Below are 16,774 nucleotides of genomic sequence, written 5' to 3'. Positions count from 1 at the left end.
AAAGCCAAAGTTCCGAAAATACCCTCAAAGAGAACTCAGCGGACTTTCTTTTTTTTAAAGTTCGGTACTAATAGTTCGGTATAAATAATAATATATAATACTTTATATGTATACCGATCTATTTTCATATTATTAAATGAATAAAATGAAAAAAGTAATAACATATCAACAAACAATATATAACAAAGTACTAACATATAAAAGTAATAACATAATAGTATATATATAGTAAGAAAATAAAGTTTGGAAGAACATGCTTTATCTGCGATCATTATCATGTAACAAAACTTTATAATACGCCTTGTTGTACAAACGCTTTTCAAGAGAACGTCTCAGCTGATCTTAAGTATTTATTTATTTAGCCCGAATTTATGTCACTAAAGCTAGCCTGATTTCTTGTTTGAAAGACACATTGTCACAATACTGCAGCTTCCAATACCCATTCCTAAGTAAACATTACCAAACTTTTATACTATAATGCTGAAAGATCATCACTCTCATTACAGAGCACAGAATTGCAATTTTCGCTTCCATCCCCTATTTTTGTATTCAGAAGTGAAGTAAAAAAAGCCATGTTCCAAAAAGTAGGGTAAATAAAAATTTGTGAGCGCGTAGACAAAATTCAAAGAGAAATCGACTACAGATAATTTGATGTAGCGTGCGGTACATTAAAAGTGAAGTCGCTTTTTACAAATATAATAATTATTTTGGCTTCGAATACACAGGTTTACTTGCTTTGAGAGCTTAGAAAAATAGTTTGGTAAAAGTCAAAGTCCCTATCAAGTCGGTACTAGATTCAAAGATAATGAATGGTACTATCATCAAGTTACATATTAATCAACCATCTGTCTCAATGTGGTGCAACGCGATTTGCTTTACCTTTGAGCTCTTGTAACCACATCAGCTGGGCTTTGAGTTAATCTGGACATACTAGTTAAAACCCATTAAGAAAGAACACCTCATTGCTACGTGGAATGTTCGCGGATTACTGCAGCCGGGGAAGTTATCCATTGTTGACGCGGAATCAAACAATCATAACATCTCTGTCCTTGGTCTTAGCGAAACTCATATGCGCGGAAACGGACATTTTACAACACCATCGGGTGGCACCTTGTATATCTCGGGAAGTGAAAATAAAAGTGCAAATGGAGTGGGAATACTACTTCCAAGAGATATCGTCAAGCATGTTCTAGGCTACAACCCCATATCTGACCGAATCATCACCATCCGGCTTAATGCTAAACCCAATATACTGAATATAGTCCAAGTGTACGCCCCCACCGAAAAAGCTAAAGAAGAAGACATTGACTGTTTTTACGAGTCTTTAGAAGCTACTTTAAACACCATATCCAACCGTGAAATCACAATAATCTTGGGTGACTGGAATGCTAAGATTGGCAATACCTGTAATGATGATCTCCCGTCGATAGTGGGCAATTTCGGACTTGGCGTCAGAAATGAACGAGGTCAGAGATTGCTTGACTACTGCATTGAAAGGAAATTCTGCATAGCAAACACATGCTTTCAGCACCATCCTAGGCGTTTATATACGTGGACATCACCCGGGGCTCGATACCGCAACCAAATTGATTATATTTTAATAAACAGCAGATGGAAATCCGCTATCAGAAACGTCAAGACATTTCCTGGAGCAGAGTGCGGTACTGACCATAACCTGTTGGTCGCAAGATTTACATTACGACTCAAAGCCGCCAGCAGTAGAACCATCAGAGGTCCACGTACACTGGAACCGAAAGAAAGGACATACCTATGCGATGCTGTAGAGAAAAAACTAGCCCTAGAACCTCCTACAGGCGATGCTAACACCCAATGGCAAACCGTAAAATCTCATCTCTGCGAATCCCTTGAAGAAATCAAGGCTTCCCACAGAGAGGGAAATGCAGGTCGCAAAACAAAAACGAAAGTATGGATTTCGGAGCAAACATGGAAGCTTATAAGCAAGAGGAAATACATCAAAGGGAAGGGATTACAGGATGATGACGTCAGGAAGACTTATTCTGACCTTTGCAAGGAAATTAAAAAAGCGTGCCGCCGGGATAAAAACTGTTTCATTGCAGACATTTGCATTGAGATCGAAAAACACTCGCAAAAATACCAACCGTCTGATTTGTTCAAGAAAGTTCGCCTTTTGTCTCGGAAATTTAAACCAAGATCCTGGATAATTGAAGATCACAATGGCAAGCCTATCACTGATTTAAATGCCGTTGTCGAAAGGTGGCGTAAATACTGTGAAGGACTATATGATCAGCCTGAGTCAATGAGTACACAGCTCCCAGTCTGGGACGAAATAACCTTAGAACCTTCAATAATACGATCAGAAGTAACAGAAGCCATCTCTCGACTAAAGAGTAATAAAGCTCCAGGACCGGATCACATCACGGCAGAAATAATCAAATCACTGGGAGAGAGGGGTGTGAATGCAGTGCATAGTATCTGCAATTACGTATGGCAACATGGCGAGTGGCCCAATGACTGGACTAAGTCGATCATCTTGCCGCTTCATAAAAAAGGATCAACTAGGAAGTGCGACAATTACCGCACGCTGGCCCTTGTCTCCCATTGCAGCAAAGTTCTACTGTACATTCTCAACACCCGCTTGCGCTACTTCCTAGATTGGCAAATCCCCCAGGAGCAAGCCGGTTTCGTTAAGGGGAAGGGAACGCGTGAACAAATCCTCAATATCAGGCAGCTTATCGAGAGGTCGTATGAGTTCGGCACTCCGATGATCATGTGTTTTATTGACTACAGTAAAGCCTTTGATTGCGTCAAATGGGATCACCTGTGGAAAATACTAGCAGAATTGGGAGTACCGCAACATCTGGTCCTACTGCTACATAGCCTGTACATTAATAACCAGGGAATCATTAGAGTGGAGGAAACAATCTCTGCCCCCTTTAAATTTAGAAAGGGCGTAAGGCAAGGCTGCATATTATCTCCAGTCCTTTTCAATATCTATGGAGAGTATATCATGAGACGGACTTGTGAAGGCTGGGATGGTGGAGTTACCATTGGTGGAGTAAAATTGTCCAACCTCCGATACGCCGACGACACCACTCTTCTCGCGGCTAATGAAAGCGAGATGACTGCTCTCATGAGCAAGCTTGAAAAAATTAGCCTCGAACTTGGTCTTGCCATTAACCGATCCAAAACAAAAGTGATGGTAATAGACCGCATGAACAAACTGGAGCACACGGGGTCACTGCATCTTGAAACAACAGAAAGATTCATATACCTGGGCTCCATGATTGCGAATACTGGATCGTGCGAGCCTGAGATTCGAAGACGTATCGGTATAGCAAAAACTGCCATGTCTCAGCTTGATAGCATCTGGTCCGATAGAAACATCTCCATAAAAACCAAGCGTAAACTTGTAACAAGTCTTGTGTTTTCTATTTTCTTATATGGGGCGGAGACATGGACTCTGAAGAAGGCTGATCGAAGTCGGATCGACGCGTTTGAGATGTGGTGCTGGAGGAAAATGCTGCGGATTCCCTGGACGGCGCATCGGACACACGCATCAATCCTGGAAGAACTAGGCGTCTCCTTAAGACTCTCCACCATTTGCCTACGTAGGATTTTAGAGTTTTTCGGTCACGTTGCGAGAAAAAAGGGTGACAATCTCGAAAGGCTTCTCATCACCGGCAAAGTGGAAGGAAAGAGGCCTAGGGGGCGTAGTCCCATGCGCTGGTCCGATCAGATCAAGACGACTTTGGAATCCAGCATCAATGTCGCTATCCACTGCGCGGAGGACAGAAGTGAATGGAAGAACATAGTCCTGACAAAAGTGCTCAGTAAAGGTCACGACCCTCAGAACTGAGGAATACGACGCACGGAGGGACTAGTTAAAAGGGTATTTGAAGGAATTGCACCTTCAAATCTATAAACTAGTCGAAATACAATTAATGTCATTAGAACTATCAATTCTCGTTCACCTATTACCCCTCTACGCTTGTAATAAAATACATTCAATTAGATCTTTTAATGTAACAACACTCAAACTACTCTTCATTCATGTAGCTTTTTAACATGTGTCCATAATTGCAATAACAATACGGTATTACGATTCCGTGGAGAGTTGGTCAGATAATGAACACGGGAAGCAAGCAACAGAGTACTTGAATGTCTTGGACAATTCTGAATCTTTTTTTTCTTTTGTTTCTTAGATGTGTGGACGAGCTCACAGCCCACTTGGTGTTAAGTGGTTACTGGAGCCCATAGACATCTACAACGTAAATGCGCCACCCACCTTGAGATATAAGTTCTAAGTTCTCAGTATAGTCCCACGAATATAATAGCGCATACAATTTATTTAACGATTTCAGACGAATTTCACACATTTTTTCTTCCGTAGTCCGACGAACAGCCCTAAGGTTTTTTCCTTCACCATGTAATTTCTCAGAAAATATGGTACGTGATGTACGTCGATGGAATCAAGGCTTGAATCATCTGTACGTTACCGTGTAATGGTGGCGTGGTTTTAGGGCAGCTGTTCATGAAGATATGCGACACTCTGTCGAATGGATAGTCAATTTTCAGCATTGTCATCGCAAAATAATTATAACATTTTTGACAAATTTTGAATGAATTGTATTTCAAAATTCTTCGGAAGATACAATTTTTGAATGAATTGTAATTCCCTTGTTTATTCGTGTTGTGCTATTCTAATTTATTTATTTATTGCTTAGGTGGGTGGACGAGCTCACAGCCCACGACTTAAATGCGCCATCCACCTTGAGATATAAGTTCTAAGGTCTCAAGTATAGTTACAACGGCTGCCCTACCCTTCAAACCGAAACGCATTACTGCTTCACGGCGCAAATGGGCAGGGTGATGGCAACTACACAATTATTTCTATATTAGTGTTGTTCTGCATACCTATCTACGCCAAAATTGCCTCATGGGAACTTAAGTTGATTTTTAATACATTCCCTTGGTAGTGGCATAAAAGCTCTAATTATATTTTTGGCAAATGTTACCTCAGTCAGTAAGACTATTTGATTGCTGTTAGCCGGTTGATCGTTCCGCTTAGATGGTAAGCAATAAAGCATGAATGCCATCTGATATGAAATAAATTTATATTCTCAATAGCTCTATGAATTAGCACGAGCGCTGAATCTTTTAAAGCCGAGGTGCGTGGCCATTTTGGGAATAGGTGTAACAACGCGGAATCAGTGACTGGTTGTCGAACATCTATTGTCAGTTTGAAATTGAACTACTATCACCGAAGCGTAGCGGTTAACAACCGATAAGTCAAGGTGGTAGTTTAAAATCGCACAAAACTGTGGCTCGTCGCCCACGAATGGTTCGCTTTAGATAAGGACACGCCACATCATCAAGATGATAAACACATTCGTTACAAGAACGCGAAGCATCCGAACTATTCTTGTATAAACATTAGCAAGAAAACTATCTCGTATCTAAAATATTTGAAGATCAAATAACAGCTCATTGTAATTCTATGTTACATGTTTTAATGAATTATCGAATTTCCTTGAAATGATCTTGGGAATTTTTTTTTCAGTTCACAAAAGCAGCAAATTTATATGTGCAATTTAGAAAACTTCACAGTGGCTTGTACACGCGGTCTACCAGAAACCGTGGGTGGAGTCTTGAACTGGCAGTTGCTTCTTTGGAATTAATAATCACATAGCAACAATAATTCGAGTAGTACCATCTGTCTAATACGAAATTAATATTAGATTAAAAAACGATAAATGCCGGCTATTAGCTTAGATCTGATTTTAGGGTTCCATACTCTGGTATCTAACCTAGCGAGGTGCAAAATTAAAACGAGGCTTCCCAGTATCTGTCTCAAGCCAATCTTAGAGTACTTCGGACACATGGCACGAAAGATAGAGACAATCTTGAGAAAACTGGAAAGGGGGAAGGAAAGAGATTGCGGGTGCGCATGTAAATGTGTTAATTTGACAAGACCCGCTCCACCCTTGATTCCAGCATCAATGAAGCTCTCTAAGTAGCCGAAAATAGGATAACATGGCAGAGCACCGTAAGGATGAACGTTACAGATGAAGATATTCAAGAGTAGAAGGAGTCAGGTGGTAGAATGTTGTATTGTCGTAACTAAGGCTTGGTCATGAACAAGTTGATAAAGAATTGTTAGCCATCATGGGCATTCACCGCGCTGTTTTATCCTTATATATTATTACACTCGATAGTATGACTTCATGTCTCATAGTGCTAATCATCAATCTTAACACCAGACTGATTATGAGCACTGGTGCCCATCTAATATAATAAAGGCCCGGAATTGCTGCAGCAAAAATACAATTAACTATAGTTACGGTCGTTACAAATCTTAAAAAATTGGGGTTTTTTTGCGTAGATGGGTGGACTAGCTCACAGCCCACCTGGTGTTAACTGGTTACCGGAGCCCATAGACATCTACAACGTAAATACCGCCACCCACCTTGAGATGTGAGTTCTAAGGTCTCAGTATAGTTACAACGGCAGTCCTAGCCTTCAAACCGAAACGCATTACTGCTTCACGGCAGAAATAGGCAGGGTAGTGGTGGGTAGTAGTCCTGCCCGTGCGGACTCACAAAAGGTCCTATCACCGGTAAAAAAAGTTTGTAATTTGGAAATTTGGAAATATTGTGTGTTTGAATTTTTATTATGACTCATTATTCATTGCGCTATTCTTTCATGTACGTGCTACTTATGTTTTAGAACGATAATATACCTATCTGCGAGATATGAACACTGGCATAGTCGCATTGCATGATATGAGTACAATATGCGTTTTATTTTTTAGGCCACTTACCTCCTCGTATCGCTTTCCTCATTACTGAGTATCGTAACTCCTTCGCTGCATCATTTTCTCACAAACGAAGTCGTCGTGGCCTAGCGGATAAGACGTCCGATGTATTCGTGTTGAGCGATGCACCGGTGTTCGAATCTCAGGTGGGTAGGTACCAATTTTTCTAATGAAATACGTACTCAACAAATGTTCACGATTGACTTCCACGGTGAAGGAATAACATCGTGTAATAAAAATGAAACCCGCAAAATTATAATTTGTGTAATTACTGGTGGGAGGACCTCTTGTGAGTCCGCACGGGTGGGTACCACCGCCCTGCCTATTTCTGCCGTGAAGCAGTAATGCGTTTCGGTTTGAAGGGTGGAGCAGCCGTTGTAACTATACTTGAGACCTAAAAAAAAAAACGATATCTCTCCATCTGTTACGATCTTTGGCTTCGTGAAGGGCACCGTGGAACTTGCAGCTTCAAAGAAGATTGAATCTGGTCCTACCACAGCGTGGGATTGCGTCCTTTGGGACGTTTGTCCTCTATCTTGCTTGTCACCATCAGATGTTCGAAATTGTGACCCCCTTTTCGGGCAATGTATCCAAAGAATTCCAGTACCCTACGGTATATGGTGGAAAGTCTAGTTTGAATGCAAATCTTTTTTTTTATGGCTTAGATGTGTGGACGAGCTCACAGCCCACCTGGTGTTAAGTGGTTACTGGAGCCCATATACATCTACAACGTAAATGCGCCACCCACCTTGAGATACAAGTTCTAAGGTCTCAAGTATAGTTCTTGTTCTTTTAGGATTGACACATTGGTGCGAAAGACATGAAATCTGCAGCATTTTCCTTCCTTCTAGCATCACGGTTCGAAGGCATCAATGAGGTCTCTGTCGGCCAGTTTTCAGTGTCCCTCTTCGCTCCGTAATTGAATCATCATCATTATCCTGCCCTTCTCCCAGTTACCTGGGGTCGGCGCAACATGTTTTCTCCTTCCATACGCCTCTATCATGTACCATTCCTTCGCTCACTCCCCTCTTACCTCCTTCTTTATTCTACTTCTCCGTAATTGAATATGGAGAGTTATTTGAATGATCAATTGAGGCTCTGACGGTGGCTTGTCATATTTGGTCGTTTGCTTATAAGCTGTTTTAAGTAGCTTTTAAAATTGCCTTTATTTCTAAAGTCCCAATGACATGAATTTTAACGAGAAATGTTTAATCAGATGCACGGAATCCATTTATTGATACTAAACGTAATTCTGCGAACGTCTCCATTGCGGTGTAACGGTGAAAATATTTTTGTTTCAATATTTGCTATTACTTAATTTAGTGGCATTGTACTACATTATTTAAATATAAGTCACCGTATATTGTAAAGACAGGTGACTTTTTTATTGCATAGATGGGTGGACGAGCTGACATCCCATCTGGTGTTAAGTGGTTACTGGAGCCCATAGACTTCTACAACGTAAATGCGCTACCCACCTGGAGATATAAGTTCTAAGGTCTCCGTATAGTTACAACGGCTGCCCCACCCTTCAAACCGAAATGCATTACTGCTTCACGGCAGAAATAGGCGGGGTGGTAGTACCTACCCGTGCGGACTCACAAGAGGTCCTACCTCCAGCAATAAAACTTGGTGAAAATGACTTGGTGAAATTACAGGAAAGCGCTGAATGCAAGCCGAAGACTGTGTTCTTCTTTGTTCCCAGATGAAGAATATCTCAGCTTGTCTTCTTTTCAAAAAAGAAAAATAATATAATTCCTTTTTTTTTGTATCATAGCACTCTTTGATATTCTCGAGCAATGAGTGATAGTTACAAAATCTACTTTAAGTGTTAGAAGCTATTTGTGTTTTAGTTTATAAGTAGCCTACTTACATAACATTTTAAAATAATTTATCACCATTTAGAATACAGAAGGTTTTTCATAATATTTTCATAATTTACTGGTGGTAGGACCTCTTGTGAGTCCGCGCGGGTAGGCACCACCAACCTGCCTATTTCTGCCGTGAAGCAGTAATGCATTTCGGTTCGAAGGGCGGGGCAGCCGTTGTAACTATACTAAGACCTTAGAACTGATATCCGAAGGTGGGTGGCGTATTTACGTCATAGATGTCTATGGGCTCCAGTAACCACATAACACCTGTGTGTTGCTGTGAGCCCGTCCACCCATCTAAGCAATAAAAACAAAAAAATTATGAGGGCCGTACGCGATTTCAGTCATCTGTCTCTTTTTAATGCTTAGATGGGTGGAGGACTTCTTGACCCGCCTGGCGTTAGACCGTCAACGGGCCCATAGACATCTACAACGTAAATGCTGCAACCCACCTTGAGACATGAGTTCTAAGTATCAATTTTACAGTACAACGGCTGGTAGTATCTACCCTTGCGAGCCCATAAGACGACCCACGAGCAGCAATTACACAAATTCCTCGATCCATTAACGGTGCTTTTAGGTACCTCAAGTACCGGTCACGGTCCTCGCCGAACCCGTCGCTTGCGACGAAGAGCTCGACGAGTAAATTAATCCATAGACACAGCCCACTGAGTTTCTCGCCGGATCTTCTCAGTGGGTCGCGTTTCCGATGCGGTGGTAGATTCTGCGAAGCACTGCTCTTGCTAGGGCCAGTGTTAGCAACACTCCGGTTTGAGCCCCGTGAGCTCACCTACTAGCTCGGTGAATCTAGAATAACCCCACGAGGTTACTAGAATAGGTAAGAAAAAAAAAGAATATATATATAAATTTTTGCAGGTTTTAGTCCTTCATAGAAAAATAATAAATATCTGTTAAGAACCTATTTTATTACAAAAAATGATACCTGCCTGCGGGATTCGAACTTTGGCACTATCGCAACGTTCCACACCTATGTACCGGGCGTCCTATCCTTTAGGTAACGACAACTTCAAACTCACTTAACAGTAGATGTGCTGAACGTCTATGTCAATCAATAAAATGTCATATCACTTCATATCCTCATAGTATCTATCTACATAAATATATAAATTAATTGCTGTTCGTTAGTCTCGCTAAAACTCCAGAACGGCTGGAACGATTTGGCTAATTTTAGTCTTGAATTATTTCTGGAAGTCCAGAGAAGGTTTAAAAGGTAAATAAATATGAAAATGCTCGGAATTAAATAAAAATAACAATTTTGTTTTTCCTTTGATGTGTCCCCCGTCGGACGGATTCGTTTTGTTTGTTTTAAGTTTATTTTATACAAAAGTTTAGGTCTTTTATTTATCGATTGAGGCACTACGAAGTCTGCCGGGTCAGCTAGTACTAATATATAAATCTACAGTTGTATTTACGCATGTTCCGTTATAACTACTGAATCATGGATACGATTAACTTGAAACTTGGTATCCATGTATAAAATACATGTACTTAATGGATAGGCTAATATTTATATGAGTATTGGACTCCCTAACAATAATGACAATAAATAATAATGTTAAGTTTAAATGCGCAGCGAAGCGGGCGAGTACGGCTAGTTATTAACTAAAATCGTTCGTATTTCTTTCAAACAGATGTTCTCAGACTAAAGTTAAGCGATAATTAAACTGTAAATGAAAAATCAAACGAACATTTCACACGAATATTACTTTGGACGTATACACTTTCTTGCATCTTGTCAATGTCACTTTGTGTAGCTTCTTTGTATGTTTTGTAGATTTTGGCGAGGTCATGGACTGGTAGACGAGCTTAATATTAAATTATATATATTATATTAAAGGGTTACCAGCGGCAATAGATTTTATATCGAGGAGTGAAAGGCTATTTGGTTTAAGCGACATTTCGCTTAAAACGAAAAATTTACCTTTGTAATTAAAGGTCCGTTTTATTTGGTACTAGCTGTACCCGTCCTCTTCGCTGGGCATTTAAAATTAACATTATTATTTCTCACCCCCACAAAGATTCTCATCATTAACGCCCCCGCAACTGGTGTAGGGTGTCCAACGCTCATATAAATATTAACCTATCCATTAAGTACATGTATTTTCTACATGGATACCAAGTTTCAAGTCAATCGGATGCATGGTTCAGTAGTTATAACGGAACATCCGTAAAAACCACTGTAGATTTATATATTAGTATAGATTAGCATCAACATTTCAGTGTTTTTAATTGGACGTCAATTATGTTTACAGATTTGTCCTGCAAAGTTGCAAAAATGTCGCTAAAACCAAACAACCTTTCATATCTTGATATATTTTAAGTATAATAGGCAGAGTGATGAGAGTCAGCTGGTATATTGGTCAGAAAACGCTACTGCCCATTCTTGGGTGAACTCCGTAGTCGCCTATTAGGACATTCACGGGAAGAGTTATAATTACTAACAAACTGGCTGACCCGGCAGACTTCGTAGTGCCTCAATCGATAAATTAAAGACCTAAATTTTTCTATAAAATAAAATTAAAATAAACAAAAGAAATCTGTCCGACAGGGGACACATCAAAGGAAAAACAAAACTTTTGTTTTTATTTAATTCCGAGCATTTTCATATTTATTTACCTTTTAAACCTTCTCTGGACTTCCAAAAATAATTCAAGACCAAAATTAGCCAAATTGGTCCAGCCGTTCTCGAGTTTTAGCGAGACTAATGAACAGCAATTCATTTTTATATAAATATAGATATATAGAAGAGAAGATATTCCGTTTTTAAAAATCGTGTTCTATCTATTGCTTTGTTTCACTTATTTTGTCCTACACTGTACGCGTAGATGATTTATCTCGAGGGCATGTTAGCACTTACTTGATTTAATTATTACAATTATGACGACTCAAAATGAAATCGTGAACTGCACGATAAACCAAATGATCCATAGACTTCAATTCAAAAACTTATATGCTAATGAACTACTGAAGACAAGCCTGGCGGTTCTTATTATCCGTTTTATTGAATTTATCTTCAAAACTTTTGGTGTCAACAGTATTTCGAGAATGGAAGATACGAGTATGTACTTCATAATATTCTAAAATTTTGCTTCCAATTATGCTTATACTTTCAATCCATTCCAATCCATCATCAAATCATTAATCCACATTTCAATTCTTTGATGACAATCCTGAGCAGGAAAGAGTCAATTAAGACGGTACACTGGTGTGAATGGATGTAGAATTTAAGTCCAAAATCGCACAAGTAACGAGCAATCATATCCAACCTATGATCGAATTCATAATATCCTGATGTCTCTTCAAGTGTTCATGAGGTTATACTAGTTTAAGATATAAATGCATTCTCTTATGACATGGTAGCTGTATCAACTCCTCAAATCTCCCCTCCTCTTCTAATTTTTTTTTTATTGCTTATCTGGGTGGACGAGCTCACAGCCCACCTGGTGTTAAGTGGTTATGGTAAACGGTAGTGGTGGTGGTAAATGCGCCACCCACCTTGAGATATAAGTTCTAAGGGCTCAAGTATAGTTACAGTTTTTTTTATTATTTTTTTACTAGGCTCACAATGCACATCAACAGCTAAAAAGATACATAAAAACACAAGTAAAAAGAAACAAAATCTGGCTTGCGACATGAGCCACGTACGCACGACTAAGCAAGACAAAGTGCTGAATTTGTACACAATGCTCCTTACAACTATACGTCAAAACGACACGTTAACGAAAACTAATCTAACTTATAATGTAAGGAAATAATTTTACTTACAATATACATTAAACAATTACGCTACTCAACCTATTAGTGTGAAGTCGTCGTGGCCTAAAGGATAAGACGTCCGGTGCATTCGTGTTGAAGCGATGCATCGGTGTTCGAATCTCAGGCGGGTACTAATTTTTCTAATGAAATACGTACTCAACAAGTGTTCACGATTGACTTCCACGGTGAAGGAATAACATCGTGTAATAAAAATCAAACCCGCAAAATTATAATTTGCGTAATTACTGGTGGTAGGACCTTTTGTGAGTCCGCGCGGATAGGTACCACCGCCCTGAATATTTCTGCCGTGAAGCAGTAATGCGTTTTGGGTTTGAAGGGTGGGGCAGCCGTTGTAACTATACTTGAGACCTTAGAACTTATATTTCAAGGTGGGTGGCGTGTCTACGTTGTAGTTGTCTATGAGCTCCAGTAACCACTTAACACCAGGTGGGCTGTGAGCTCGTCCACCCAGCTAGGCAATAAAAAAAAAAATAGTAAGGTGGAGGGTGCCCTTGAATATTTTTATAAACGTCACTAACCTACAAGTAAATGTATCCAACTCAGTTGACGAGTTTGCTAGTCCGTTATAGGTGCGACGCATTCGGGTAATTGGATTATAATAATATTTGACATATTATTGTTTTTGTAAATTACATTGCAAACACATTGTTTTGGTTGGTATGTATCTACATCAAGAGAAATTTACAACTAGTTCGTTTCTGTAAACTACAATTATACTTACTGGTGGTAGGACCTCTTGTGAGTCCGCGCGGGTGGGTACCACCACCCTGCCTATTTCTGCCGTGAAGCAGTAATGCGTTTCGGTTTGAAGGATTGGGCAGCCGTTGTAACTATACTTGAGGCCTTAGAACTTGTATCTCAAGGTAGGCGGCGCATTTACGTTGTGGATGTCTATGGGCTCCAGTAACCAATTAACACCAGGTGGGCTGTGAGCTCGTCCACCCGTCTAAGCAATAAAAATAAAAATTATAATTGTAATACGTGAAGCAAAAACTTTGTATTCCTTTTTACGAAAATTGCGCGGACGGAGGAGTATAAATTTTCCACACTTATAGAGAATATAGAGAAGAAGTGCACAATGCTATTTTTTTTTTTAAATAATGCATAAAAGATACATTAAATCAATAAAGAAAACATTACACACACTACATACCATGTATTTGACGCACACACGCATGCATACTATTTATTGTCAAACTTTTGTTCTTGACGTCTGTTGTCAAATTGAGATTAAATATTGTTTGTCTTTGTTAATAATTTTATAGTGTTGCCTTGGCGAAATTTGTGATTATAGAAGTATAAAATTCAATCATAATAGTGTACAAACTTACAATTCCAATTAATTATAGTCGAATATCGACTACTGCGGGACCTCTGGTTATAATTATTATGTAATAACAAACCGAAATGTCATTAAATACAATTGACAATCAGTCAGAACAGTTCCCACAACGTCGTGTTATTGTTATTTGGAATAGATAAAGAATAAACGGGCTCGGTTAATATATACGATAGATTGCAGGGCAGTTCATTTGTTTGGTGATAATGCATTAAGGGAATGCTTTTAGTTAAATTTTCGTAATAATATAACTAAATTTACAAAATACATTGAAAATTGAAACGCATTTATCCATGCATCTCATATAGCTCTTCGGATACTCTTATTTACCAATAGATCAATACACATATGATGTTCTTTTTTTCTTTTCTTTATTGCATAGGTGGGTGGACGATCTCACAGCCCAGTTGGTGTTAAGTGGTTACTGGAGCCCATAGACAAATACAACGTAAATGCTACCACCCACCTTGAGATATGAGTTATAAGGTTTCAGTATAATTCAACGGCTGACCCACCCTTCAAACCGAAACGGATTACTGCTTCACGGCAGAAATAGGCAGGGTGGTGGTACCTACCCATGCGGACTCACAAGAGGTCCTACCACCAGTAAAATTACGTTTTATTTTAATTACGTGTTAATTACATTTTAATTACGATGTTTGATATGTTAATATAATGCCAAATACTTACTTTTGCTTGAAGTCTGCAGCGTGTGCCGGATGCACTAATGGCCATTAAGATGACTTTATAAATTTACTTTAAAATATTCAGTTTTTATTTATAAAGAAATAAACAAAAATTTTGCACAAAATAGACCCGGACCTCGTCTGCATAATGTAATTTGAGGTCGTCCAATTCTTACGTATCTGCGTTCCACTTAACGAAATAATAATAATAATAAATAAATAGTTTAGAAGTCGTCGTGGCCTATAGAATAAGACGTTCGGTGCATTCGTATCTCGCGATGCACCGGTGTTCGAATCCCGCAAAAGGGTATCATTTTTTCTAATGAAATACGTACTCAATAAATGCTCACGATTGACATACCACGATGAAGGAATAACATCGTGTAACAAAAATCAAACCCGCAAAATGATAATTTGCGTAATTACTGGTGGTAGGACCTCTTGTGAGTCCGCACGGGCTTGTACCACCACCCTGCCTATTTCTACCGTGAAGCAGTAATGCGTTTCGGTTTGAAGGGTGGGGCAGCCGTTTTAACTATACTGAGACCTTAGAACTGATATCTCAAGGTGGGTGGCGCATTTACGTCGTAAATGTCTATGGGCTCCAGTAACCACTTAACAACAGATGGGCTGTAAGCTCGTCCTACAATCTAAGCAATAAAAAAAAACTTACCTATGATATTAGTCATCATACAAATGAATAAAATTTACAATGTTAGACAATTTTTGCGTAAGCAGTAGCGTCTTTGATTTGTCTCGACGGTTGCACCAGCTGGGCTCTCCTATATCGCAGGCGTTGTCTTGGGCGGGGGTCCGAAATTGGACGAGAATGGAGGGCAGTCGTTCAGTGTTTGGCCGCTACCATCTTCGCAGTCCCATAAACCATGGGCGCATAGAGAGAGGTGACAAGCGCTCCAAAAAATAATTGTTTTTTCTTACACAAATTGCTTTTTCGCATTAAAAGTGTACAATTTCCAAAAATATTCGAAATTTGAGTTAATATGCGTAAACATTTGGTATCACCAGTATTTTTCTCATAAATACTTTCAAGAGAGCATAGTTTAGTTTTAGTTTTTTAGTTTACCTATATTTTGACTACTATTAACAAAATTAATACATAATTATGTCATACTTTAAAAGATAGATAATGTAACTGGTAAAAAATAAAAAATAAATGTTGCAAATATGATTAATATTAAAAATATAACATGTTAAACCTTTAACACACTCTCATGTAAAATTAGTAAGTTTTAAGATTAAGTATACAGTTTTAATGCGAGAAGGCGAAATGTTTCCTTTGAGGAAATCATGTCATGAAACACCCAACGCAATATATAGTATTTTCATAGCCCTTATTGTGATTTTGAGGTTTCTTATAAACATCAAGGTAATCTTTAAGGCTTTATTATGAAACCGACCCCATCGCATCGATACTTTTGTTATGGCCTATCATCCATTGTCTACGTTCAAAGAAATTCCAAATATTTTTCCGTTCGATCCACCTCCTAACTAATAAAAACGAAATACACATCAACACTGACCCTTAACAATTAAAATGGGACATGTGTAATTAAATCATGTTAGTATTAATTAGTTTTCCAGATCGTTGTCCTATTAAACTATTTGTTATAAGAACGGCGTGACAACTAACGCACGAACATCATTATATTGTATTTAATTAGCGTTTACATGTCTCTTGTGAAGATAAGATGAAGTTTCGCCAGCTTTGAAGATTGGAGTTAAAGTCACTAGGAGTAATATAGCATAGATTTCGAGCGGTGGTTTTGTTAGAGATATTAATTGTTTGGAGTATGGTCAAGCAGTTCAAACCTCCTTTTTTTTGGCTTATATGGGTGGACGAGCTCACAGCCCACCTGGTGTTTAGTGGTTACTGGAGCCCATAGACAACGTAAATGCGCCACACACCTTGAGATATAAGTTCTAAAGTCTCAAGTATAGTTACAACAGCCGCCCCAACCTTAAAACCGAAACGCTGTTTCACGGCAGAAAAAGGTAAGACGGTGGTACTTACCGCGCGGACTCACAAGAGGTCCTACCACCAGTAATAGTATGTGTGATTCCTATTCTTCCTATTCCGATCCTTCCTATTCCGATTCCTTCTATGTGATTTGAGCCAGTGTTTTTTTTTTATTGCCCTGGTAGGCAGACGAGCATACGGCCCACCTGATGGTGAGTGGTTACCGTCGCCCATGGACTTCAGCAATGCCAGGAGCAGAGCCAAGCCACTGCCTACCGCTTAACACTCTCCACAAGCCTCGTTTGA

General features: G+C 39.2%; 1 protein-coding gene across 1 annotated transcript in view; it reads left to right on the top strand.

The window, feature by feature from the left end:
- Positions 1 to 1,069: 1,069 nt before the first annotated feature.
- Positions 1,070 to 16,774, top strand: part of LOC105841345 (transposon TX1 uncharacterized 149 kDa protein) — a 29,618-nt gene continuing 13,913 nt past the window's right edge. The window contains exon 1 of the mRNA XM_012688728.2: positions 1,070 to 3,383. Within this exon, the coding sequence (XP_012544182.2) occupies positions 1,070 to 3,383 (2,314 nt within the window). The remainder of the gene's footprint in view (positions 3,384 to 16,774) is intronic.

This window comes from Bombyx mori, chromosome 19 (genome assembly GCF_030269925.1).
Source record: "Bombyx mori chromosome 19, ASM3026992v2".
NCBI classification, from domain to species: Eukaryota; Metazoa; Arthropoda; class Insecta; order Lepidoptera; family Bombycidae; genus Bombyx; species Bombyx mori.
This window is presented reverse-complemented; position numbering and strand designations above follow the sequence as displayed.